Here is a 26,773-nt window from a genome sequence, read left to right as displayed (position 1 = left end):
CTTAACGTTGTGGCATGGCAGTTTTCAGCCATTTTGGAAATATGACTATAGTGGTCTCTACGTAGTTCGCGCAACTGGTTGACATGTGACACGAGGGTCTCTACGTAGTCCGTGCCACTGGTTGACACGTGACGCGGATTGTCTCGACTCATTTCGCGCCACAGTCTTAAACAACCAATCACGACTTTTGTTTAGGATTCCATCTCTGAAGTCGTTGGAGCCACCCAAACGGCTTATAAGGAAGTGTTTTCAGACACTTTTCGTCTTGAGTTCCAGTTCTTCTAAGAACTAACTGAGACCACCTGCTGCTCAACTTAGAGATATGCGATTGTCTCTGCTACTACCTGTTGCTACGCTAATCTATACAAACACTGAAAGCCTCTCGAGTAGATTCCCACACCTTGCCCTATGAACAGTAAACTAAATGCCATTGTTAATTCTATGTTCAGTGCCTTTGGGTATGCTTCACGCCACCCGAACACACAGACACAAAACCATACTAACGCTTACCAGCTCCTGATATGGACACAATTGTAAAATATGTAAAATAAATAATATTTATCTCCCAACAGCAAGACTTGTCGCCAATTCACTTATGTTCTATTGTTACTGCATGTATTTATGACTCGTAATAATTCGTTAAGAATGGGACCGCGTGCGATTGTATTTCCTACACAATACGACCGCATGTGATCCTATTGCTTACAATGGTATAATCATTGAGATATCTGAACACTTGAATAAGTTAAGTGAAAGTTTTGAATTGTATTTTCATAAAGAGATGAATACTATGCAACAGAAAAGATGGATTATGAACCCCTTTCAGCCTGACGTGACAACTGGAATATCAACAAAAGCCGATGAGGAACTTATTGATTTACCCGAAGACTCTTCCTTGAAAATGACTTTTAACACAGGAATATGTTACAGGAATATGGTGTCTCTCCTGAATGAAAATGTTTGTGAGAAGTTAAGCACTACTTTGAGAGAAGGATTTACTACAAATGATATGGTTTCTATCCTATATGAACAAGTATGTGAGAATTTAAAGCACTTCGGTCAGAGAATGATGTACCACAGACATCACAGGGATAAGGCTTCTCTCTAGTATGAATAAGTTCATGTGTGTAGTCAAACTACCTTTTTGAAGGAACGATTTACCACAGATGTCACAGTGAAATGGTTTCTCCCCCGTATGAAAACGCATGTGCGAATTAAAAGCACTTCGGCCAAGGAATGATGCAAAACAGACATCACAGTGATATGGCTTCTCTCCTGTATGAATAAGTTCGTGTGTAGTCAAGTTAATTTTTTTAGAGAATGATTTACCACAAATGTCACAGTGAAATAGCTTCTCCCCTGTATGAACAAGTATGTGAGAATTTAAAGTACTTTGGTCACAGAATGATGTACCACAGACATCACAACGATAAGGCTTCTTCCCTGTATGAATACGTTTGTGTCTAGTCAGGGTATTACTTTGAGGGGAAGATTTACCACAGATGTCACAGTGAAATGGATTCTCTCCTGTATGAATACGTTTGTGAATATTTAAGCGACCCTTTTGTGAGAAAGACTTTTTACAGACATCACAGTCATATGACAGTTTTTGTTTCCCCTCTTCTCTAACTTCTGGAAAAGTCAGATCCTTTAGTTTCTCACTCTTTTCCATTATTTTTCTTCGAAAATCACAATATATATTCTTTTCCTTCTTCTTGCTTCTATAGTCTTTTGTTTACAAATATTTCAACTGCTGTATTTCTGTCCATTGTTAATTTTGTCCCAAAACTCTTTAATAAAATAGTCCAAGTTTAATTTGCTCACAGACTCATCTTGTAGACACTCCAGCCAGTGATGTCCAGAAGGTTTGCTAATAACACATTTCAGAGTAAATATATCAGAGGAATTCTGCCATAGATTTAGAGAAACAATCTTATATATCTGTTCTGTACAATATTTCCATTTTGGTCTTTGAAAGATGATAAATAATGAGAATGTATCTTCAGTTATGCCAATAATAAAGAAACAACAGTGTAAGATAGAGAGGCTACTTAAAAGAATACAGATTCAACATTTCCATAGAGATAAACTCTAGAAATAAACATTTAACTGAACAACAGAACTTTCTAATTTATTAGAATTTACATCAGAAAATCTTGTGTGAAGCTAAGAGATTTCTAAACCCCAGCTACACATTCACACACACACACACACACATTATTTTACTTATTTCAGTTGTTTTGACTGTGGCCATGCTGGAGCACCACCTTAGAGGGTTTTAGTTGAACAAATCTACCTAGGACTCATTTTTTGAGCCTAGTACATATTGTATTGATCTCTTTTGTGAAACCACTAAATTATGGGGACATAAACACAGTCACAAAGACACACAAACACACATATATATATTCACATTAACACACACACACCACAAAAACCTAAGTAATTTGCACACTTGTGTTATTGACGCAGGCAATTTTCAGGATAAAAATTATTAAAAAAAGCTTGTAAAATTCGCACCCAAAAGTTTTCAGAATTGCCAATATGGCCAGGAGCAAAAGGTTTTCAATTTAGTTGTATTTAGCATAATTTCACCTATGATTAGATTTTATTAAACTTTTCTTAAATAAAAATAATTTCTGTTTAACAGGTATCACATTCTGTTGTGTCTGGGGAGAGTCATTTTCTTTTTGTGCCTTATAATGTAACACACTCACCGGTAAAATTTCCACTTATTTCTTGTTTTTATTTTCCTAAAATTTTCGATGCGTCTTGCAACCTTTTCAAAGCTATTAAATTACAAAGTATTTGCATTGTTTATAATCAACTTTATTTTACATTTCTTGCCCACAAAAGATTATGTCCGATCTTTAGTATACTGCTGACTGTTTTCTCAAATCACAACCACACGAAAAGTTAGGGTTAGGATAAATATGCACAAGTGTTGCATAATAAGTTGAATTACCAATAAACATCAGCTTGGATGACACTTTACTCAACCGACAGAGGTGAGCCATCAAACTGATTATGGAAACAGAATTCTGATGCATAGAACACAACTCTTTACTCTCTTTTACTTGTTTCAGTCATTTGACAGCGGCCATGCTGGAGCACCACATTTAGTCGAGCAAATCAACCCCGGGACTTAGTCTTTGTAAGCCCAGTACTTATTCGATCGGTCTCTTTTGCCGAACCGCTAAGTGACGGGGACGTAAACACACCAACATCGGTTGTCAAGCAATGCTAAACAGACAAACACAGACACACAAACATATACATACATATACATATATATATACATATATGCAACAGGCATCTTACAGTTTCCCTCTACCAAATCCACTCACAAGGCATTGGTCGGCCCGAGGCTATAGCAGAAGACACTTCAGAAGACTGAAACCGGAACCATGCGGTTGGTAAGCAAGCTACTTACCACACAGCCACTAGAAGAGTCAAGTGGGGTTGGTTATAAAGCCATTCTTAAAACAGAACTCCGCCTTCTTTTTTCTTTTTATTTTCACAGCAGATCTTATCAAAAACATCATCCGGATACTTTATTAGCAACCTGAATTACAATCGGGTTGAAAGATGATGCAAAATTCCCTGAAAATGAAAAAAGACCGTGTGGTCGGACTGCAATTTCAACAACCATGACAACCAATTGCCATTCCTGAACATAATGTAACAATAATCAAGATGTAACGAGATTCCAAAGAGGAGGGGAATAAAATAAAGAGAAATGGGAAATTACTCATTTTGCCCCGCTTACTAATTATCTCCCTTTCCCTATATCTCGAAACAAACATTCGATAAATTATAATAAAACATTGGATTCTCAGCATTTCTTTGGTTGGAGTTTATTTGAGGATATTTCTCCAACTAAAACACACAACAAACTAACGTGGAAAACGATGGAGCGTGTAGGAGGTAGGCTCCATAGCTAGAAATAGCAGCCAAATGTCGAACAAATCAAAGGACATGTGAGACACAAATTATTAAAAAGATTAAATGTTTTGATTGCTTAATATTTACGGAAATGTCTTTATAAAGGATGGTGTTGTTGTTGTTGTTGTTGTGAGGGCGTCAAGTGGTTGAGAAATGCATTATTTATGTGTTTGGGAGTTAATTGAAATTCAAGAAAGTACTGAATGGAAGCGGAAGTATATTCTATGCGCATGCGTATGAAATATTGGTTTCACATTTTGACACAAGGCCAGCAATTTCGGACGAGGAGGAGGGGGTGCTGCGGCCGAAGTCGATGACATGGACTGCAGTAGTCAACTGGTATTTAATTTATTGAACCCCCCCCCCCCAGCAAAAAGGGTGAAAGGCAAAGTGGACCATACCGGAATTTGGGCATACCAACACAATTGTACATCCCTCGGTTTCTTTCTTCTTCATAACTTTCAGAAAAAAGGGATAATTTTTAATGAAATTTTCAATACATACGTCAAAGATGGTGTAGCTTACGACTGCTTTGGAATTTGTTCTGAAGGAAAAAGAAAACCCCGGCTAATGTTTACAATATTAACGAAATAGAAACGAACCAAAAAAGGGCAACGGGTGTCAAAAATGTATAGGAAAGGAATATGAAAACAAAAATGCGGGGAAATTAACGGCGGGGTTGGGAGAGGACTTGGGAATATTCACAAGATGCGAGTTTTTCCCTCATAACTTTCAGGAAAATGGTTTTTTTTAAATGAAATTTTATACAAATAGCTTTCAAATGGCATACATTACGGTTATAAAGATGTTGGTGGGTAAATTTTTTTCTGAGGGGGTGGGGAGAGGACTTCGAAAAAGTCATAGAATCCGACGTTTTTGTCCATAACTTTCAGGTAAAAATATCTTTTAATGAAATCGTATATAAATACTTTTCAAATGACATGCATTATGGATGCCTAATGTGCCGAAAAAGAAGGTTGGGGGAACACCAAAAATGCATTTTTGAAGGTGAGGTGCGAAACTGCATTAGTCTATTTTCTTTACTCATTTTATCCTGTTTACGCACTACCGTACTCAGGGGGGAGCCCTTGTTGCGGCACAAGCAGTCAGCATCATATTGGATGAGATCTCGCCAGACACCATTGCCATTTCTGAGACTGGAGCAAGATCTCACCTGCATCCATTTGCTTTAAGACCGCGACCTGTTCTTTTGTCAGTGAGAAGGTCACGGTCTTAAAGCGCCGAAAATATTTTGACAAATAAAACTTAAATGTTGAAGTGAATCGAACGGCTTTTGTGTGTTGCTTAAATGGCTTACAAACACCTTCCACGCTGCAATTGTTTTCCTTTCAGCACACGATCTCAGATCAAATCACTTGCTATGCAAGTACATCTCCGTAATATATATATATATATATATATATATATACATAAAAAATATATATATTATATATGATAAAAATGGTAAGACAACAAAAGAAAGGAAGAGACCTTGATATTATGTAAGTAGAGGAATTTATCTGTAAATGTAATACGAGACAATTATTCGGTAGCCATGATAAAACTCCGAGTTTTGGATGCCGAGGTGGAAACCCTTGGTGGAACCAAGAGATGACGGTGTGGATTTCCACCTTGGCATCTGAAACTCAGAGTTTTATCATGGCTACCAAATGATTGTCCCATATTAATTTACAGATATATATTATATATGTATATATTTATATACATACATAGACACAAGCACAAGGGTGTTGTCTATAATGACTTTGCATGTATGAGTAACTTCATCACCACACACCACTGCCATGGGCTGTAATCTTCTCAACCGTATTCTACCCTCCCACTTCAACGGATCCAATATTAAACTGCTTCCCTTTTTCATATCATTCCCATTGTTTCAATACCCCAACCCATTTTCATTTACCCAAAGACCTGCACCCCTCATGAACCCTCCCACCCGTACCCCATATTCTTCTTCTTGTCCACTTCAATACAGATTCAGCTCAGCATATATTGACCTCATCCAGTTGCTCTTAACCCTTTTGTCACTAACTCGGCCAGCCCCGGCTCTGGCTCTGTGGTAAAATGTCTTGTTTTCGTAAGTTCTGAATTAAAATCTTCCACCAAACCTTAGTCACAATTTATATTCCTAACACTAGCTTAATGATAACTAAGTTATTTTACTAAATTCTTTGTTATATTCAAAATAATTGAAAGAAACTCAGAGCATCTCAAAATAAATACAATAACGAAGGAGTTAATTTTGCATCATCTTTGTGTTGCTGTGTGTTTCTTTCATCTTTTACTTGTTTCAGTCATTTGGCTGTGGCCATGCTGGGGCACCGCCTCGAAGAGATTTTATTCAAATAAATCCACCCTAGTACTTGTCTTTTTGTTAAGCCTGGTGCATATTCTATCAGTCCCTTTTGCTGAACTGCTATGTCACGAGAACGCACACAGACCACCACCAGTTGTCAAGCAATACTGAAAGACAAACACAAAGATGTATATAGATACGTATATATATATATATATATATATATATATATATAATGAGTGTTGGCTATGAGTTTTGCTTAGGTTAACTGTGGCTGGTTCATCTCGATGTAGCTGTGTGTTGGTTCTGCATTCACTGTTCTAGTCTGTCTGCCTGGGGTTACCTTTATATAAACAAATGACAAGAAGAACCAGGTAAATTCAATGCAACTGTTTTTTATTACAATCCTTTATAAAAATACATGGCAAATGTCTTACAAATTGTGAAGTAACAGGTTTTGCAAGCTTTAACTAACTCTTTCTGGAACAGTGGGAGTTGTATCACAGTTGAAATTCTGTAGCATTTTCATGGCTTGGTTCTGTTTGTTGCGCAGCATCGGTTATTCTGATCTCATCTCTCCTTTCTTCTCTCTGCTAAAGGCGTGAGGGACCATTCTTTATGTAATGACTTGTGGACAGGAAGAGAATTTTTCTGTACTGGGATAAAAACTGTTGCTCAAACACCGGTTGGGTGGATAAGGCCATTTGACATTTGCAACAGATTTAGTCCAACCCTAATCGCATGATCAATGTTGACAATACTGAAATACACACATCATCCAATGTCCGTTGTCCATTCTGGCGTGGGTTGCATAGTTTGACCAGGGTTGGCAAGCAGGGAGGCTGGACCGGACACTAATCTAAGTTGGCATGATTGCTATGGATGAATACCCTTCCTAACACCAACCACTCTGAGAGTGTAATGGATGCCTTAGACCAACAAAACCAGTCTCTTCCACAACAACAATTTCGCTTGGCTTGATAGGTCTTCTTCTCAGTTGACCTCGGTGCCACACAGTGGGACTGAACTTTTACGTTTCATAACAAGATTCAAAATCTGGAAAAAGCTACTTCTATTAAAAAAAGAACCCACAGTCTTCTTACGTGTTGTGACATAAAACTACAGAGTTGGGAGATGGTTGCCACACACTGTTCTAACTCCTCTCTGGTGTGAATACAGTTACAGGTAGAAAGATTGTCCCTTTTATTTTTCCTTCTTTGGCATAGAAGGAACTCTTACAATTACAGCAATTCCCTGATGAATAGCTTGGTTATTGCCATGGAGAAAGCCCACAACAGTACCACCAATTTAGGAGGAGCTGAAAATGCTTATGGTTCTTAAAATGGTCACATTGGTAGTCATACATCTATACCAATAGTTATACATTTAGTTAACACCAAAAGTACTGAGCAGTCATTTATCACTACTTATAGAAAATGTTTCACTACAGATGTTACAGTGATACGACTTCTATCCTGTATGAACACGTTTGTGAGAATTTAAAGCAATTTGCAGGGAGAAGTATCTACCACAGACATCACATCAATAAGGTTTCTCTCCAGTATGAATACATTTGTGTCTAGTTAATGTAATGCTTACAGAGAATGATTTACCACAGATGTCACACTGGAATGGTTTCTCCCCTGTATGAATACGTTTGTGTGTAGTCAAGCTACCTTTTTGGAAGAATGATTTACCACAGATGTCACAATGAAATGGTTTCTTCCCTGTATGAATACGTTGGTGTCTAGTCAAGCTACCTTTTTCAAAGAATGATTTACCACAGATGTCACAGTGAAATGGTTTCTCCCCTGTATGAATACGTTGGTGTGTAGTCAAGTTATTATGTTGAGGGAATGATTTACCACAGATGTCACAATGAAATGGTTTCTCCCCTGTATGAATACGTTGGAGTGTAGTCAAGTTATTATGTTGAGGGAATGATTTACCACAGATGTCATAGTGAAATGGCTTCTCCCCTGTATGAATACGTTGGTGTGTAGTCAAGTTATTACGTTGAGGGAATGATTTACCACAAATGTCACAATGAAATGGCTTCTCCCCTGTATGAATATGTTGGTGTGTAGTCAAGTTATACGTTGAGGGAATGATTTACCACAAGATGTCACAGTGAAATGGCTTCTCACCTGTATGAATACGTTGGTGTGTAGTCAAGTTATTACGTTGAGGGAATGATTTACCACAGATGTCACAGTGAAATGGCTTCTCCCCTGTATGAATACGTTGGTGTGTAGTCAAGTTATTACGTTGAGGGAATGATTTACCACAGATGTCACAGTGAAATGGCTTCTTCCCTATATGAATACGTTGGTGTGTTGTCAAGTTATTACGTTGAGGGAATGATTTACTACAGATGTCACAGTGAAATGGCTTCTCCCCTATATGAATACGTTGGTGTCTAGTCAAGTTATTACGTTGAGGGAATGATTTACCACAGATGTCACAGTGAAATGGCTTCTCCCCTGCATGAATACATTGGTGTGTAGTCAAGTTATTGCGTTGAGGGAATGATTTACCACAGATGTCACAGTGAAATGGCTTCTTCCCTGTATGAATACGTTTGTGTCTAGTCAAGTTACTTTTTTGTGAGAATGATTTACCACAGATGTCACAGTGAAATGGCTTCTCCCCTGCATGAATACATTGGTGTGTAGTCAAGTTATTACGTTGAGGGAATGATTTACCACAGATGTCACAGTGAAATGGCTTCTCCCCTGTATGAATACGTTTGTGTGTAGTCAAGTTATTATGTTGAGGGAATGATTTACCACATATGTCACAGTGAAATGGCTTCTCCCCTGTATGAATACGTTGGTGTGTAGTCAAGTTATTACTTTGAGGGAATGATTTACCACAGATGACACAGTGAAATGGCTTCTCCCCTGTATGAATACGTTCGTGCACACTTAAGTGACCTTTTCGAGAGAAAGACTTTTTGCAGACATCACACTCATGTGACAATTTTTGTCTCCCTTTTCCTCTATTTACTGGAAAAATCAGTTCCTTTAGTTTCTCACTCTTTTCCATTATTTTACTTAAAAAAACACAGTATATAATCTTTTTACACCTTTTTGAATCTATAGTTTTTGTTTGCAAGTATTTCGACAGCTGTATTTCTGTCCAGAGTTACCTTTGTCCCAAAATTCTTTAATAAATTTATCCAAGTTTAATTTGTGAAGAGACTCATCTCGTGGACACTCCAGCCAGTGATGTCCAGAAGGTTTGCTAATAACACATTTCAGAGTAAATATATCAGAGGAATTCCACCATAGATTTATAGAAACATTCTTATATATCTGTTCTGTACAATATTTCCATTTTGGTCTTTAAAAGATGATAAATAATGAGAATCTATCTTCAGTTATGCCGATGTCATCTGATATTCTGAAATAATAAAGAAACAACCGTGTAAGATAGAGAGGCTACTTAAAAAATACAGATTCAACATTACTAAAGAGATAAACACAAGAAATAAACATTTAACTGAACAACAGAACTTTCTAATTTATTAAAATTTACATCAGAAAATCTTTTGTGAAGCTAACAGATTTCTAAACTCCAGCTACACATTCACACACACACACATATATTGGGCTTCTTCCAGTTTCTTATTTCTTTACTACTTACAAGGGGCTAAACACAGAGGGGACAAACAAGGACAGACAAACGGATTAAGTCGAGTATATCGAACCCAGTGCGTAACTAGTACTTATTTAATCGACCCCGAAAGGATGAAAGGCAAAGTCGACCTCGGCGAAATTTGAACTCAGAACGTAGCAGCAGACGAAATACCTATTTCTTTACTAGCCACAAGGGGTTAAACACAGAGAGGTCAGATAAATGGATTAAGTCGATTACATCGACCCCAGTGCGTAACTGGTACTTATTTAATCGACCCCGAAAGGCAAAGTCGACCCTGGTGGAATTTTTTGAGACAAATTAAATATTTTTCGAACAAAGTAAATAATTTTTTAAACTAAGTAAATAAATTATTTTTTTTATAAACAAACTGCGTGGCATCTTGGGCAAGTGTCTTCTGCTATAGCCCCGGCCGACCAATGCCTTGTGAGTGGATTTGGTAGACGGAAACTGAAAGAAGCCTGTCGTATATATGTATATATATATGTGTGTGTGTGTGTTTGTGTGTCTGTGTTTGTCCACCTAGCATTGCTTGACAACCGATGCTGGTGTGTTTACGTCCCCGCCACTTAGCGGTTCGGTAAAAGAGACCGATAGAATAAGTACTGGGCTTACAAAGAATAAGTCCCGGGGTCGATTTGATCGACTAAAGGCGGTGCTCCAGCATGGCCGCAGTCAAATGACTGAAACAAGTAAAAGAGTAAAACTAAAGTTAGGGTCAAAAAGTCGTTGTAGGATCGACTACTTACGACTAGCCAGCGCTGATGCGCGCACCGGGACCACTGTTCGCTAGTTGTACCCCGGACTGCAACTTCAACAACTATGATGATTAATTTTCAGTCCTAAATACAATCCAGCAACATTCACAAATATAATGACTCCGAAAAAGGAGAAAATAAGAATGGGAAATTACTCATTTTGCCCCGCTTACAAATTATATCCATTTCTCTATATCAAGAAACAAACATTCGATAAATTATAATAAAGCATTGGTTTCTCAACATTTCTGGGGTTGGAGTTTATTTTAAGAATATTTCTCCATCTAAAACACACAACAAACAAACGATGCAGCGTGTAGAAGGTTGCCGCCATAGCTAGAAATAGCAGCCAAATAACCGTAAGATTGCCTAGATAAAGATAAATAGACAGAGATAGGATGAGAGAGATAGAGATAGAGGGAGAGATGGTAGGTCTACTGTTTAGTGCCCCACTGAATTTTTTCCTCATAATTTTCAGAAAAATACATATTATTAACGAAATTTTGAAGAAATACATTTTAAAGTCGTTTTGAATGATAATATTCCTTTTACGGCCTTATTCCGCTGTATTTTGTTTAATAAAATATGTAAGAAAAAAAATGTGGAGCAAGATTTAGATGTTTCAGCTTCATCCGAGCCTACAATTCCGAAAGTAGACACACACCGAAAAGAAACAAACAGATTTTGACAAATTTTCTAAAAGGAAAAACAAATTAAAAGAACATAAAATATGCTTAATTTTTTGTTGCTTCATCGAAATAAAAATTTCTTTACACAAACTTAATTGGCGCTCATTTTTCTCAATAATGTGCTCAAGGTTTTCTCAGTAGGATGTGCTTACTTTGAGATGGTAAATAAGTTGTAAAGGTTTATTATTCGTCAAAAAGAAAAAAACAATACATTCGTACAAACTTTTGTTGTCCAATAAAACACCCTCCTCACAAAGCAAACTTTGTGGGGTTGCCGGTTTAGTCCCTGACGGCCCGACCATGCAAAAGGTTGTACTGCGTTACATGTTACCAGTAGCACTCGAAAGTGACCTGACACACATATATGTATATATACATATTTATATATACATATATATATATATATATATATATATATATTATATATATATATTATATATATACATACATGTATGTATGTACACACATATCCACACAAACTATTCTCTGTTGGTATTCGAGATACTTTCTTCCATTTTGCAGTTTCATGAAACAGTTCATCGAAATAAAAATCACTTTACACAAACTTAATTGGCGCTCATTTTTCTCAATAAAATGCTGCAAGTCTTCTCGATATGAGATCGTAAATAAAGCTGTGTAGGGTTTTATACTCATGAAAAGAAAACAAAAAATTCCTTTGAAATGGGAAGGAACAAAAATTTGAGAAATTCTGGAAAAGAAGAATAAAATAAAAGGCTTACCTTAATTATTTGTTACCTCTTTCCTCGGTCGCCATTTGAAAATCTTTGCAAGTTTTGAGAAGATGTCGTCTGCTCTGAAAGTCACGTGACACTTAACACGCGCTTTCCCCTCCCACTTCCACTTCTATTCTCACTCCCACTTCCACTCTCACTCCTTCCCTTACACGCGGTATGATGTGGGTAGTATACATATGCGTATATATATATATATATATATATATATATGCGTGTGTGTGTTTGTATACGACGGGCTTCTTTCAGTTTCCGTCTACCAAATCCACTCACAAGGCTTTGGTCGGCCCGAACTATAGTAGAAGACACTTGCCGAAGGTGCCACGCAGTGGGACTGAACCCGGAACCATGTGGTTCGTAAACAAGCTACTTACCACACAGCCACTCCTGCGCCTATGTATGTATATATATACGTACATATTTATGTCTGTCTGTCTGTCTGTATGTGTATATATATATATATATAGATATATATATATATATATATATAATATATATATATATATGTATGTATATATATATTTATATATATATCTCTCTCTATATAAACGGCAGTTTGTCTGTGTGTGTTTCTGTGTGTCTGTTTGGTTGTACCCTCTCCCTGACCACTGCTTTCAACCGATTCTGATGAAACTTGACACACACATAGCCCAATGTAATAATTCAAAACTAACGCAGCGAAAATTTTAAAAAGTTTCCCCAGTTCTGAAAAAAATCGATAAATTCGACATGGGGTCGAGAATCAGAAACACAAACCAAAGACTGTCTAGGGGACACAACTCGACCTTTTTTAACTCTCAAAAAAAAATTTACCATAATTTTTTTCCCATTTTTTTTGCTATTTTTTGGCTATAACTCTCTAAAAATGCTTTATAGTTATTTCCCTTACAAAGCTGAGCAACGCCGGGCGATACTGCTAGTAATATATATATATATATATATATATATATATATATATATAAATAGTGGGACAGGCCGTTTTATGGGGTACACTCGCTTTTCTCGCTCATAAAGGGCTTAGCCTCACGGCGTATCTTCAGGCCCCAGAATAACTTAAAGAGGTCTCAGGCCAGCTGTGTTTGGGGTCTGAAGATACGCCGTAAGGTTAAAACCCTTATGAGCGAGAAACCCAGGGTAACCTTATAAACCAGCCTACCCCACTATAATATTAACTTAGAGCGCGGTTCTCCTTCGGGTTTATGTATTTCTATAAACGAACCTATACATACATACATACATACATACATACATACATACATACATACATACATACATACATACACACACACACATATAAAACAGTACTGATGCATCATTATATATATATATATACAATATATAATATATATATCTATATAAAACTCTAGTTGTGTGAGTGTCTGTCCCCTTCGATTTAGATTCCTAACTCCTCCTACATTTTGCGGTGCAGTTTAACCAAATTCGGGTATCTTATAGTCGTGATTCATATCGAGCCCGTCTGACTATTAGCGCGCGTCAACGATGAGTCTACGATTTTAAAAATAATTTAACATCATTTTTTATTCCATTTTAATGCATAAAATGCATCGTGTGTCGATGGCGGCGGAGTTGGCGTCCACGCTCACAGCTGCACCTGTTTGCTTCTCCCCCTTCCCTCCCTCGTGAAGCTGTGGGGAAGGGAGTGTAAAGAAATCAACGTCGTAATGCGTTGTGAAGGAGACCAGCGTTCTTTTAGAACAACGACTTCATCGCTTGAAGACACCAAAACAAAAATGGCTAAGAAAGCCCGAATTGGCATCTAAAAATGCTTATATAGTTATTTCCCTTACAAACCCGAGCAACGCCGGGCGATACTGCTAGTACAATATATAAATTTAAGAATGCCAATTATTGGCAATTTTCCAGAATTTCCTTATCCGAAAACGGGGGTTTTTGGCAAAAAAATAAGGAAAAAAAATGGGAGAAAATGGAGGTAGATACGGGGGGAAGTCTTTCCTTCTTTTCTTCTCTAGGCACAAGGCCCGAAATTTTTTTAGATCGACCACCGTACACAACTTGTATTTAATGTATCGACTCCGAAAGGATGAAAGGAAAAGTCGTCCTTGGCGGGATTTGAACTCAAAACAGACAGACGAAATACCGCATGCGCACAATCATACTTCCGTTTCCGTCATCAGCTGAAAAGTGTTCTTGTCATCAATATTTTGTAATATTTACAATTACACATTTATAATAACATGGCTCAACCACCACACACACACTTACAACAACTTCATCCTTTATAAAGAAGAAGATTTCCCTAAGTATTAAACTCGGAAAATATTCAATGTTTTTAAATTCAATGTTTTTAAATCTGTAGACGATCGTGTCGCTTCTGTGTTTTAGGGAAGAGAGACATCTTTGATTTGTGCGGGATTTGGCTGCTATTTCTAGCTGCGGATGAGAGACGTTCACGATCTGTTCGAGATTTGGCTGCTATTTCTAGCTGCGGATGAGAGACGTTCACGATCTGTTCGAGATTTGGCTGCTATTTCTAGCTGCGGATGAGAGATGTTCACGATCTGTTCGAGATTTGGCTGCTATTTCTAGCTGCGGATGAGAGATGTTCACGATCTGTTCGAGATTTGCCGAATTGTTCGAAATTTCATACGAAATATCTTACAAACTATAGAATTTTCTCAATAAAGCCAAGAGAAAATGATGTTTTATAAACACATTCTACCAGTATACGAAGTTTAAAAGTGTTTAGTTACCTAGAAATTATGTTACAAAGTGCCGTTCAAAAGGAAAAGATCCTTGGCTGCTATTTCTAGAATTATTTCTGCATTAGATTTCCGAATGGGAAATCGGTGTCAGATAGTTGATTCGGTCATTGCTGTTCGTGACTTGACACAAAGAAACTATATTCTTAGTGAGATTCGAGTCATAACAAATAGCATGACATCGATTATGGAATTCCTTGCGTCTGTGGGACGAATACGAAATTCATCCGAGTGCTACAACGACTGGACGTTCCTGACACCGAGGAAAGGAACGTCCGAAGGAATGATGTGAAAACGTCCGGCTTGCAGGCGCAATCACAGTTTAAGAGAAAATCCATTAGACAGTATTATACTGCTTAATTCACCACTTCAGAAATGTCTTTTATGAATTCCATAAAATTCAGTGTATAGTCGGTACTACTAGCGAACAGGGGTCCCGGTGCGCGCGCATCCACGCTAGCTACACGTGACTAGTCGATCCTACGACTACATAGCAAAGTAAATAAATAATTTTTTTTTAAACAAAGGAAATAAAACACAAAGTAAGGATCGACTAGTCACGACTAGCTAGCGCGAGTGCCTGCACCGGGACCACTCTTCTTAAGTAGTACCTATCCATGATTTGTGCGAGATTTGGCTGCTATTTCTAGAAATGTAAAGAGAGATGTCTTTGTTTTGTGCGAGATTTGGCTGCTATTTCTAGCAATGGAAGAGAGATGTTTATGATTTGTCCGAGATTTGGCTGCTATTTCTAGCAATGTAAGAGAGATGTCTTTGTTTTGTGCGAGATTTGGCTGCTATTTCTAGCAATGTAAGAGAGATGTCTTTGTTTTGTGCGAGATTCGGCTGCTATTTCTAGCTATGGATGTTATTACCTGCTCTTCTGCAGTTTAATCCAAATAATCTTACACAATGTGAAGGTGTAGCTGTGGTTTACAAATATGTAAGCTACACACAAGATTCTGGGATGTAAATTTTAATACATTAAAAAGTTCAGTTGTTCGGGTAAATGCTTATTTCTAAAGTTTATCTCTGTAGAAATGTTGTCAATTTTCCACTGTTGAATCTGTATTTTGAAAGCAGCTTCTTTATCTTACACTGTTGTTTCTTTATTAGTTCAGAATATCGGATGACATTGGAATAACAGAAGATCTATTCTCAGTATTTATCATCTTTTGAAACTGAAAGAAAATTCTATACAAATTCTATAACACTTTCTATATATATGCTGTGAATTTCTGTGAAATATTTGTTCTAATCTGATGTGATTAGCAAAAGTTTTGCACATCACTGTCTGCAGTGCCGAGAAGATGAGTTTGTGTGCTTGGATACATTTACATAAATGTTATTAGAGCAGGGAAACAATGGAGAGAAAATCAGGAGTGGAAGTATTTGTGAGATTAAACGATAAGAAGAAAAACAAGAAAAGTATATTTACATTGTGATTTGAGAGAAATAATAATGGAAAAGAGTGAGAAGATTATAGAAATAGATAGAGGAGAGAGACCGTATCACTGTGATGTCTGTGGTCAATCATTCTCTGCAAATAGTCAATTAATTACTCACAAACGTATCCATACAGGGGAAAAGCCATATCACTGTGATATCTGTGGTAAATCTTTCATCCGCAAGCATGACGTAACTAGACATAAACGTATTCATACAGGGGAAAAGCGATATCACTGTGATATCTGTGGTAAATCATTCTCTGGAAGTTCTGCCCTAACAATACACTTACGTATTCATACTGAGGAGAAGCCATATCACAGTGATATCTGTGGTAAATCATTCTCTGGAAGTACTGCCCTAACAATACACTTACGTATTCATACTGAGGAGAAGCCATATCACAGTGATATCTGTGGTAAATCTTTCTCTGGAAGTACTGCCCTAACAATACACTTACGTATTCATACTGAGGAGAAGCCATATCACAGTGATATCTGTGGTAAATCATTCTCTGGAAGTTCTGCCCTAACAATACACTTACGTATTCATACTGAGGAGAAGCCATATCACAGTGATATCTGTGGTAAATCTTTCTCTGGAAGTACTGCCCTAACAATACACTTACGTATTCATACTGAGGAGAAGCCATATCACAGTGATATCTGTGGTAAATCATTCTCTGGAAGTTCTGCCCTAACAATACACTTACGTATTCATACTGGGGAGAAGCCATATGACTGTGATATCTGTGGTAAATCTTTCATCCGTAATAATGACGTAACTAGACATAAACGTATCCATACAGGGGGAAAGCCATATCACTGTGATATCTGTGGTAAATCTTTCTCTGGAAGTACTGCCCTAACAATACACATACGTATCCATACAGGGGAAAAGCCATATCACTGTGATATCTGTGGTAAATCTTTCATCCGCAAGCATGACGTAACTAGACATAAACGTATTCATACAGGGGAAAAGCCATATCACTGTGATATCTGTGGTAAATCTTTCTCTGGAAGTACTGCCCTAACAATACACATACGTATTCATACAGGAGAGAAACCATATCACTGTGATATCTGTGGTAAATCTTTCATCCGCAATCATAACGTAACTAAACACAAATGTATTCATACAGGAGAGAAGCCATATCACTGTAATGTCTGTGACAAATCATTTTCTCAAAATTCTGACTTAAATAAGCACATTCGTATTCCTACTGGGGAGAAGCCATATCACTGTGATATCTGTGGTAAATCTTTCTTTGAAAATGGTAAATTAACTGCACACAGGCATATTCATACAGGAGAGAAGCCATATCATTGTGATATCTGTGGTAAATCTTTCTTTGAAAATGGTAAATTAACTAAACACAAACGTATTCATACAGGAGAGAAGCCATATCATTGTGATATCTGTGGTAAATCTTTCATCCGCAATAATGACGTAACTAGACATAAACGTATTCATACAGGAGAGAAACCTTATCATTGTGATATCTGTGGTATATCATTCCCTGATAATAGTGGCTTAACTAAACACAAACGTTTTCACTCAGGCGAAAGACCGTATCACTGTGATATCTGTTGTAAATCATTCTCACAAAATAGTGACTTAACTAAACACAGACGTCTTCATTCAGTAGAGAGACCATATCACTGTGATATCTGTGGTAAATCATTCTCACAAAATAGTGGCTTAACTAAACACAGACGTCTTCATTCAGGAGAGAGACCATATCACTGTGATATCTGTGGTAAATCATTCTCACAAAATAGTGGCTTAACTAAACACAGACGTCTTCATTCAGGAGAGAGACCATATCACTGTGATATCTGTGGTAAATCATTCTCACAAAATAGTGGCTTAACTAAACACAGACGTCTTCATTCAGGAGAGAGACCATATCACTGTGATATCTGTGGTAAATCATTCTCACAAAATAGTGACTTAACTAAACACAGACGTCTTCATTCAGTAGAGAGACCATATCACTGTGATATCTGTGGTAAATCATTCTCACAAAATAGTAACTTAACTAAACACAGACGTCTTCATTCAGGAGAGAGACCATATCACTGTGATATCTGTGGTAAATCATTCTCACAAAATAGTGGCTTAACTAAACACAGACGTCTTCATTCAGGAGAGAGACCATATCACTGTGATATCTGTGGTAAATCATTCTCACAAAATAGTGGCTTAACTAAACACAGACGTCTTCATTCAGGAGAGAGACCATATCACTGTGATATCTGTGTAAATCATTCTCACAAAATAGTGGCTTAACTAAACACAGACGTCTTCATTCAGGAGAGAGACCATATCACTGTGATATCTGTGGTAAATCATTCTCACAAAATAGTGGCTTAACTAAACACAGACGTCTTCATTCAGGAGAGAGACCATATCACTGTGATATCTGTGGTAAATCATTCTCACAAAATAGTGACTTAACTAAACACAGACGTCTTCATTCAGGAGAGAGACCATATCACTGTGATATCTGTGGTAAATCATTCTCACAAAATAGTGGCTTAACTAAACACAGACGTCTTCATTCAGGAGAGAGACCATATCACTGTGATATCTGTGGTAAATCATTCTCTCAAAGTTATAGCGTAACTTCACACAAACGTACTCATACAGGAGAGAAGCCATATTATTGTAATGTCTGTGGTAAATCATTCACTAAATGTAGTAATTTAACTGCACACAAATGTATTCAGAGAGAAGAGAAAGGAAAAGACTAATTTCTAATTGTTTCTTCGGTTCTTTTTCTTAATATTCCTGTTTTTCATGTAATGGAAATTACAATTCTGAAAATAAAGAATTTCCCAAAATTCCAGTTTTTTAATTTTGTCTTTCATACCTTTTCACACAAGCCTCACTTCCATGCTCTTTTCATTTCCCATGATGTAGGGACCCCTATACTGAAACTTCTCCTCCTTCAACCCTACACATTGTTCTTTGTTGAATACCACTTCCCCAATTTACTATATATATTTATTTGTTTTTTATTAGCTTTTAAATGCTTCTCAAATATGTTAATGGTAGCACAAGTCATGGCTTTTTCAAACACACGGATGCAGTAAAGTTGTCAAATATATACATAAACAATGACCTCCTGTACAAAATGGAAGAAACCACAAGAGAAGAATATTCCTCATAACAATAGTTTAGTGCCCCACAACAGACTGTCTACTCATAACCTACTTATCGTTGTTTAAATTAAATTTTGCAGAGATAAGTGTTTGAGGGTCTAGACTACAATTACCTTACTAAAATTGAGGAATGAAATTTTTTGTATGAGATTCTGACCGTTCTTGACGCCCCCCTCTTTTTGTGAGGCTCATAGCTCAGCTAATTAGGAAGAGAGAGAAACAGATGCAGTTTGGCTTTGTGTTATGTAGAAGCACTACTGATGTTTTCTTCTTTGTAAGACGAGTACTGAGAAGGATTTAGTAAAAATTAAACCTCTATACTTGACATTGAGAAAGCCTTTGACAGGTTCCCCCACTTCCTTATTCAGTGGTTAATGCAGAAGCTAGGGATAGAGTTGTTGGTGTGAGCCATACAAACTGTGTACAGGGATGCTGTCAGTAAGATGAAAGTTGGTAATGTGTGTAGCAATGGATTTAGTAAGCAAGTAGGAGTTCCCGAAGGATCAATTCTCACTCCCCTCTTATTTATCATAGACCTTCTAGCCATAGCAGAGGAATTTAAGACTGGATGCCCTTGAGAGCTCCACTATGATGATAACCTTGTTCTTATAGCGGAATTTCTACAAGAGTTAGAGAATGAATATAAGGTGTGGATGCAGCGTCTGCAATTGGAGGGCCTTAGACTTAATTTAGCAAAACCCATAGACCTAGCATGTAGGAAAGCAGACAAGTCACTAATTTCTTCAAGGAGATGGCCTTGATTGATATGACTTGATTCTTACTGGATTGACTTCATTCTTACTTGAAAATGAGATACTTGTGAATGTGAAGTCTTTCCATGGTGATGAATGTACAACTCAACATAGGTTAGTGGTTTGTGATTTGAAACTTAGAGCTAGAAGGTTTCCGAGAAATAGGTCATTCCAGAAAACGACAATATATAAATTCAAACACTCAACAAAAACAGTAAGAAATTTTGTGAAATTCTATTTGAAGCATTTAAAATAGAGATGTATAGCATATTGGACAACTGGAAGTCCCTACAGGACAATCTACTGAGGGACACAGACAGTTCATTCAAATAATACCAAGAAGTTTTTAGAATATTTTATACGTCTGACGTTTTTCGCATGCCTTCCAACAAATTATCGGCCAAAGTTGAGGTCCCCAGGAACAGAAAGATAGTAACAAGAGTTAGCTACCGTGGTTTCTGTAAAACCCACGCACGAGATATATTTCCATTTCCATCTTGACATTAATTGAATTGTTGGTTGAATGAATTTCTATTCCTTAACTTTTAATACATTTCTCATCTATTACAAATGCACTTATAACAACGTTATCCTTTATGAAACTTTTCCGTGAGTATTTCATCAGTAGACGTTCAGTATTTCACTTTTCGATTGGTTGTGTTTCTCCAATTTTTTATGTATCAGAGATGTCTATGAATTGTACAAGATTTGGCTGCTATTTCTAGCTATGGAAGAGAGTTATCTATGATTTAAGCGAGATCTGGTTGCTGTTTCTAGTTATGGAAGAGAAATCACTATGTTTCGTGCCAGATTTGGCTGCTATTTCTAGCAATGGATGAGATGTCCATAATTTGTGCGATATCTGGCTGCTATTTCTAGCTATGGAAGAGAAATGTCTATGATTAGTGCGATATCTGGCTGCTATTTCTAGCTATGGATGAGAGATGCCTATTATTTGTGCGAGATTTGGCTGCTATTTCTAGCTATGGAAGCCACATCCTCCATCGTTGCCGTGTTTGTTGTGTTTTGAGAAATATTCTCAAATACACCCCAACCGCTGAAATGTTGAGAAACCAATACTTTATTATTATTTACCGAATGTTTCTTGGTACTAGTCGCGTAGACTGGACACGGTGCGCGCAGATGCGCATCCGCGCTAGCCCGTCGTAGGTAGTCGGTCCTACAGCGACCTGCGTATGCAAATGAGCTGATTGGCGCAACACTGCAAAAACTAAGTTAATAGCGAGCCCCTACTGGAGCTTAGGAAATATTTTCCAACGATATACGGTGTATATTATATTAAAGACAATTGCGTTTTTTTTTTTTCGTTACAAAACAATTAGAAGCATTGAAAAACATTTCTTTTTTCAAAGTAGACCCCTACAGGCGACAATTCACTTGTGCTTCCTTTGAATAGCTACGGCAAACTTCGTTAACCATTCAGCTATGCTCGTTCTCTTTCAACTGGAATTTAACCCCTGACCAACCCTAAACTATTAGACATTCTGGTCGTGGCCATCCCGCTTTGTTGTAAATCCAATACTGCATTGTTCAGTTTGACTTTAAAACAAAACTCGGCTGCTATTTCTAACAGCTGGGTGGAAGATATCTCTTGACCGAAGCTGTACAAGGTCTGTGTTTGCTCCTTGTTTTCAGTTTCTCCAAAGACCCAACTGAACTCTCGTCTTTAACTTCAGCTGAACAGTTCCCAGTCCCAAGACTGCCCTGGTCGTGCAGACCTGATCAAAGGAGTTTACTTTTAACCAGACGTAAAGTAACCCTTTACTTCATAGAAATGCTTTATTTCGACGTGGGGGAAATTTGGTTACTATAAGTTTACATTGAAGAGACTTGGTCGTTGACAGGAGCCTCATAAGTTAACGCAGTGAACCATTTCATACGAGGCAACTAAATTCTGACCCCACCTTGTTGTTGGCTTGTCACCAGGAACCGATTTCCCTGTTGAAGCCTACAGTAAAATTACCTGGTTGGGGAGGGGTTAAGCCAATTTTTTAAAACCTTTTTTTTCAATTTTCATGCTGCAGTTTGCTGTAGCTATTCAAAGGAAACCCAAGTGAATTGTCGCCTGTAGTGGTCTACTTTGAAAAAAAAAAGGGTTTGACTGTCCTTAAGGTTGTTTTGCTTTTTTTTCAAAGCTTCTAATTGTTTTGCCAATCAGCTCATTTGCATACGCAAGTCGCGGGTTTGCGGCGATTATCGATCACTGAATAAAAGCACTATCAGTGATGCCTATCCGGTGCCTTTTCTTCAGGACTTTTCGAGCTCGCTGCATGGATCTCGCATCTTTTCAAAAATCGACCTGGTGCGAGCATACAACCAAATCCCAGTCGAACCTGCAGACATCTCAAAGACAGCATTGCTTACAAATTGATGTAGTGAAAATAAATCTTTAATTTATTACAAAACAACTTATGTATTTATTAATACATCCACACATCCACTACAAGAGTAAAGTGGCTTCCTTAATTTTTATTGTAAAATCAGTATAATTATTTTTGTCATGTCCCTGTAAGAGAACTTCCGGTTTAGTTTGCAATGAAGCCCATCTCTGCCACCGCATCCCACAGTTCGTTTTCCCTGTCTCTATATGTGTGTCTGTGCACGCATACATTCGTTCTCAACATGTTATTTGTTTCGACTTCATTCCCAATACCCTCCCCATCTATCGGTCCCTTTTTCTGGACTTGTGAGCCAGACAGGAAGAGAGAGTTTAACAAGAAAGAGGGGATGCCTGGTTATCTAGCCGGAAAGAAGATCAAGAGAAAGAGAGAGGCTGCTCAAGAAAGAGGGCAGGAACAGGTACGTTGCTGAAGACGAGGTGCGGTTATCCTGAGGGAGAGAGAGAGAGTTAACATGAAAGACGCCAGGAGCAATTGTAAAGAAGATAGATACATGGTTACCTGGCCATATTCCTACCGCTCTATGTCACGCTGGTGAGACCCATATTGGAGTAGGGGATTCAAGCCTCTTCTCCTTATCTCCAGAGATAAGAGCAAGAGAAGAATGGAGAGAGAGATTAAGAATGAGGGCAGAAACTGTAGAAGAGGTACATAGCCAGTCAAGGAAAGAGCAAAAGAGGGAGATTAGGGGACAACAAGAGAGTAGGAGAGAGAAGGCAACGAAGGACCAGGGTATACATGCAAGGAGCAGGGATCAAAGCATAGATGGGATGAGAGACTAAGGAACAGAGGGGTGTATATATACATACATACATGCATATATACATACATATATACATACATATATGTGCATACCTACATATATATGCATATATACATACATATATGTACATACCTACATCTATATGTTTATATACATGCATATATGGATACAGGATATCAAAAAAATGTTGAACACAATGAGAAACAAAAACATAAAAACAAAAATATAGAAACGATCTTTTTTTGTAAACAACAGAAAAAACCCCCAGAGAAACGAGACATACAACGCATGGAATATTCCCCTTCTTCAGTTGTCCCTTCTTCATTACTCCACACTTCGAAAGTAAGGACAGTTTAATAAGAAATTGAAAAGAAAAGTTCAGTTGTTTACTTCTAGAATTTCTCTCTGTAGACATGTAGTAAGAGTTGCACTGTTGCATGTCTGCTATTAAAATATCCTCTTGTATCTTATGCTGTTGTTTCTCTCTTATTTCAGAATATCAGACAACTGTGACATCAAAGAATTGCTTTCATAAGATTCATCATCAACATCTGTTATCTTTTAAAGACCAAAGAAAAACGTTACATGCGACAAATATATAAACTCTGTGAAATATTTCTTCTGAACGGAGATTAATGGCAGCGTTTCCCTACTCTACAGTCTGCAGTATGTACAAGATGAATTTGCTTACTTGTAATTAAATTTGGATGAAAATCAGAGTTGATGAGAAAATAACTGTAAAACATTTGAAATAAATGAACAATAAAAAGTGAAAGAAGGAAATGAATTTATATTGTTCTGGGAGAAGAGAAAACTATTGAAACAATGGATAATGTTACAGACTTAAAGGATTCATTTATTATTTTGTTGAAGAGATGCAGAAAGTGACTGAAAAATCGTCATACCATTGTGGTGTGTGTAAGAAACCATTTGCTCTGGAAAGTAACCTTATTAAACACAAATGTATTAATAGAGGTGAGAAACCATATCCCTGTGATATTTGTGGGGAATCATTCTCTAAAAGGTTTAGTTTAACTGTCCACATACGTATTCACACAGGAGAAAAAGCATATCAGTGTGACATCTGTGGTAAATCATTCTCTAAAAATGATGGTCTCACTAGACATAAACGTACTCATACAGGAGAGAAGCCATATCATTGTGATATCTGTGGTAAATCATTCTCAGAATTTGGTCACTTAAGTAACCATAAACGTACTCATACAGGAGAGAAACCATATCACTGTGATATTTGTGGTAAATCATTCTCTAGAAGTAGTCTCTTGACTACGCATAAATGTATTCATGCACGTGAGAATCCTTATCACTGTGATATCTGTGGTAAATCATTCACTGATACTCACAACTTAACCAGGCACATCTGTATTCATACAGGTGAGAAACCATATCAGTGTGACATCTGTGGTGAATCATTCTCTAGGAATGATGGTGTCACTAGTCAGAAACGTGTTCACACAGGAGAGAAACCACATCATTGTGATATCTGTGGTAAATCATTCTCTGAATCTGTTCACTTGACTTACCACAAACGTACTCATACAGGAGAAAGACCATATCACTGTGATATCTGTGGTAAATATTTTTCTGAATCTGGTCACTTGACTAAACATAAACGTACTCATACAGGAGAGAAACCATATCACTGTGACATCTGCAGTAAATCATTCTCTAGGAATGATGGTCTCACTAATCATAAACGTATTCATATGGGTCTGAAGCCATATCACTGTGATGTCTGTGGTAAATCATTCTCACAGTCTGGTAACTTAACTAAACACAAACGGACCCATACAGGGGATTAACTATATCAGTGTGTTGGATATTTTTCTGAAAATTCTCATTTAACTAAATCTAAGCACATTCATACAGAGAAGCTTTTATGACTGATATCTGTAGTGAATCCTTCTCTCAACTGACTTTACTAAACACAAATGTGTTCATACATGAGAAAGTCATATCACTGTGATATCCATTGTAAATCATTCTATATAACTGGTGCTTTGAATAGACACAAACATATTCATACACAAAGGAGGCCATACCATTGTGATATCGGTAGTAAATCATTCTATATAACTGGTGCTTTGAATAGACACAAACATATTCATACACAAAGGAGGCCATACCATTGTGATATCGGTAGTAAATCATTCTATATAACTGGTGCCTTGAATAGACACAAACATATTCATACACAAAGGAGGCCATACCATTGTGATATCGGTAGTAAATCATTCTATATAACTGGTGCCTTGAATAGACACAAACATATTCATACACAAAGGAGGCCATACCATTGTGATATCGGTAGTAAATCATTCTATATAACTGGTGCTTTGAATAGACACAAACATATTCATACACAAAGGAGGCCATACCATTGTGATATCTGTGGTATATCATTCTGTAATTTAAATACCTTAGTTACAAACATATTCATACAAGAAATCAATATAGCTGTGATATCCGTGGTAAATCATTCACGTGAAGGTTTCATTTAACTACTCATATATGCATTCATATGGGAGATAAACCATATCACTGTGACATCTGTGCTGTATCCTTTTCTCAAGCAAACGTTTTACATTCTCACAAATGTGTTCAGACAGGAGGAAAGTCACAGCATTGTGATGTCTCTGAGAAATCATTCCCTGACAAAATGGAATTATCTCCCCATTTAGCTATTCACTTAGGAAGTACAACTGTATTATTGGTCCAAATTCGTTACCTCACACAATGATAAACCTCTCAAGACAATTTTTTTATTCGCTGAAGCAATATCTACCCTCGACTCTTCCTAATCACTCATCTCATTTTGTTTCCCCATTTTGAAATAATCTTTTAAAGCTAAATGCTTTTCCTGATGCCAGCCGTTTAATCACCTTTTACATTCCATAGGCAGGGCATGCCATACATGTGCTGTAAAACCAAGATGCAGTGTTTGTCACAGTTCATTCTATGATAACTTATATAATCATCAATGCATTCTCAAAGGAACAAAATATAATGCTATTATTTTACATATAACTACTACTGTGTCGACATAATTGTGGTAACTTACTGCTGTAGTATTTCTAATAAAAATCCTTTATTCACTACGCTTGTATGTATTCCATCATGCCTGCCCCACTCTTCCCCACCTGTTCCTGTAAATTATCCAACATCATGTCGCTTCTGTCATCCCTCTCTTGTCTACTGTGTCATCATTACTCTTCTGCTGCTTTGAATTCTCAGTCACTTCCTACTCCCCTATGTGTCTTGCATCATTGCAGGTTGTCTACTTGCCATATCTTCACCCTTCCACAATCGCCCACCCCTCCACCAACTGTCCCACACTTT

General features: G+C 37.3%; 3 protein-coding genes and 1 long non-coding RNA gene across 5 annotated transcripts in view; 2 read left to right on the top strand and 2 right to left on the bottom strand.

Moving 5' to 3' along the window:
- Positions 1 to 919: 919 nt before the first annotated feature.
- The window catches only part of LOC118768599 (gastrula zinc finger protein XlCGF7.1-like), a 286,325-nt gene continuing 260,471 nt past the window's right edge, over positions 920 to 26,773 (bottom strand). The window contains exons 2-3 of the mRNA XM_036515381.1: positions 8,639 to 9,667; positions 920 to 1,336 (exon numbers count right to left, since the gene is read on the bottom strand). Of these exons, the coding sequence (XP_036371274.1) occupies positions 1,046 to 1,336; positions 8,639 to 9,310 (963 nt within the window). The 5' untranslated portion in view covers positions 9,311 to 9,667 and the 3' untranslated portion in view covers positions 920 to 1,045. The remainder of the gene's footprint in view (positions 1,337 to 8,638; positions 9,668 to 26,773) is intronic.
- Positions 7,479 to 8,320, bottom strand: LOC118768606. Its single transcript, XR_005004399.1, has 2 exons — positions 8,023 to 8,320; positions 7,479 to 7,938 (listed from the first exon to the last, which is right to left on the bottom strand). It is a non-coding gene; the product is annotated as an uncharacterized LOC118768606 (long non-coding RNA).
- On the top strand, positions 14,939 to 25,317 carry LOC118768494 (zinc finger protein 501-like). Its single transcript, XM_036515114.1, has 7 exons — positions 14,939 to 15,150; positions 16,578 to 17,188; positions 17,441 to 17,818; positions 18,994 to 19,033; positions 24,543 to 24,724; positions 24,809 to 24,882; positions 25,291 to 25,317. The coding sequence occupies exons 1-7, from the start codon at positions 14,939 to 14,941 to the stop codon at positions 25,315 to 25,317; spliced, it is 1,524 nt and encodes a 507-aa protein (XP_036371007.1).
- LOC115226746 (zinc finger protein 723-like) lies at positions 25,095 to 26,626 on the top strand. Of its 2 annotated transcripts, XM_036515384.1 has the most exons (3): positions 25,095 to 25,259; positions 25,295 to 25,932; positions 25,986 to 26,626. In XM_036515384.1, exons 2-3 carry the CDS (start codon positions 25,366 to 25,368, stop codon positions 26,172 to 26,174), a joined length of 756 nt encoding a protein of 251 aa, XP_036371277.1. In that variant the 5' UTR covers positions 25,095 to 25,259; positions 25,295 to 25,365; the 3' UTR covers positions 26,175 to 26,626. The 2 variants fall into 2 exon arrangements, with proteins under 2 accessions (XP_036371277.1, XP_036371276.1); XM_036515383.1 differs by lacking the exon at positions 25,095 to 25,259 and having other exon boundaries at positions 25,277 to 25,932.

Source organism: Octopus sinensis, linkage group LG30, assembly GCF_006345805.1.
Source record: "Octopus sinensis linkage group LG30, ASM634580v1, whole genome shotgun sequence".
NCBI classification, from domain to species: Eukaryota; Metazoa; Mollusca; class Cephalopoda; order Octopoda; family Octopodidae; genus Octopus; species Octopus sinensis.
Note: the sequence above shows the minus strand (reverse complement) of the source record. Positions and strands in the feature narration are given on the sequence as shown.

Coding starts and splice junctions, on each gene's coding strand:
- LOC115226746 (XM_036515384.1), top strand. CDS start 25,366: ATGTGTTCATACATGAGAAAGTCATATCACTGTGATATCCATTGTAAA. Junction 25,933..25,985: donor ATTCACGTGAAGGTTTCATT/TAACTACTCATA, acceptor CACTGTGACATC/TGTGCTGTATCCTTTTCTCA.
- LOC118768494 (XM_036515114.1), top strand. CDS start 14,939: ATGGGAAATCGGTGTCAGATAGTTGATTCGGTCATTGCTGTTCGTGAC. Junction 19,034..24,542: donor AGTAATTTAACTGCACACAA/ATGTATTCAGAG, acceptor CACTAGACATAA/ACGTACTCATACAGGAGAGA. Junction 24,725..24,808: donor GCATAAATGTATTCATGCAC/GTGAGAATCCTT, acceptor GTATTCATACAG/GTGAGAAACCATATCAGTGT.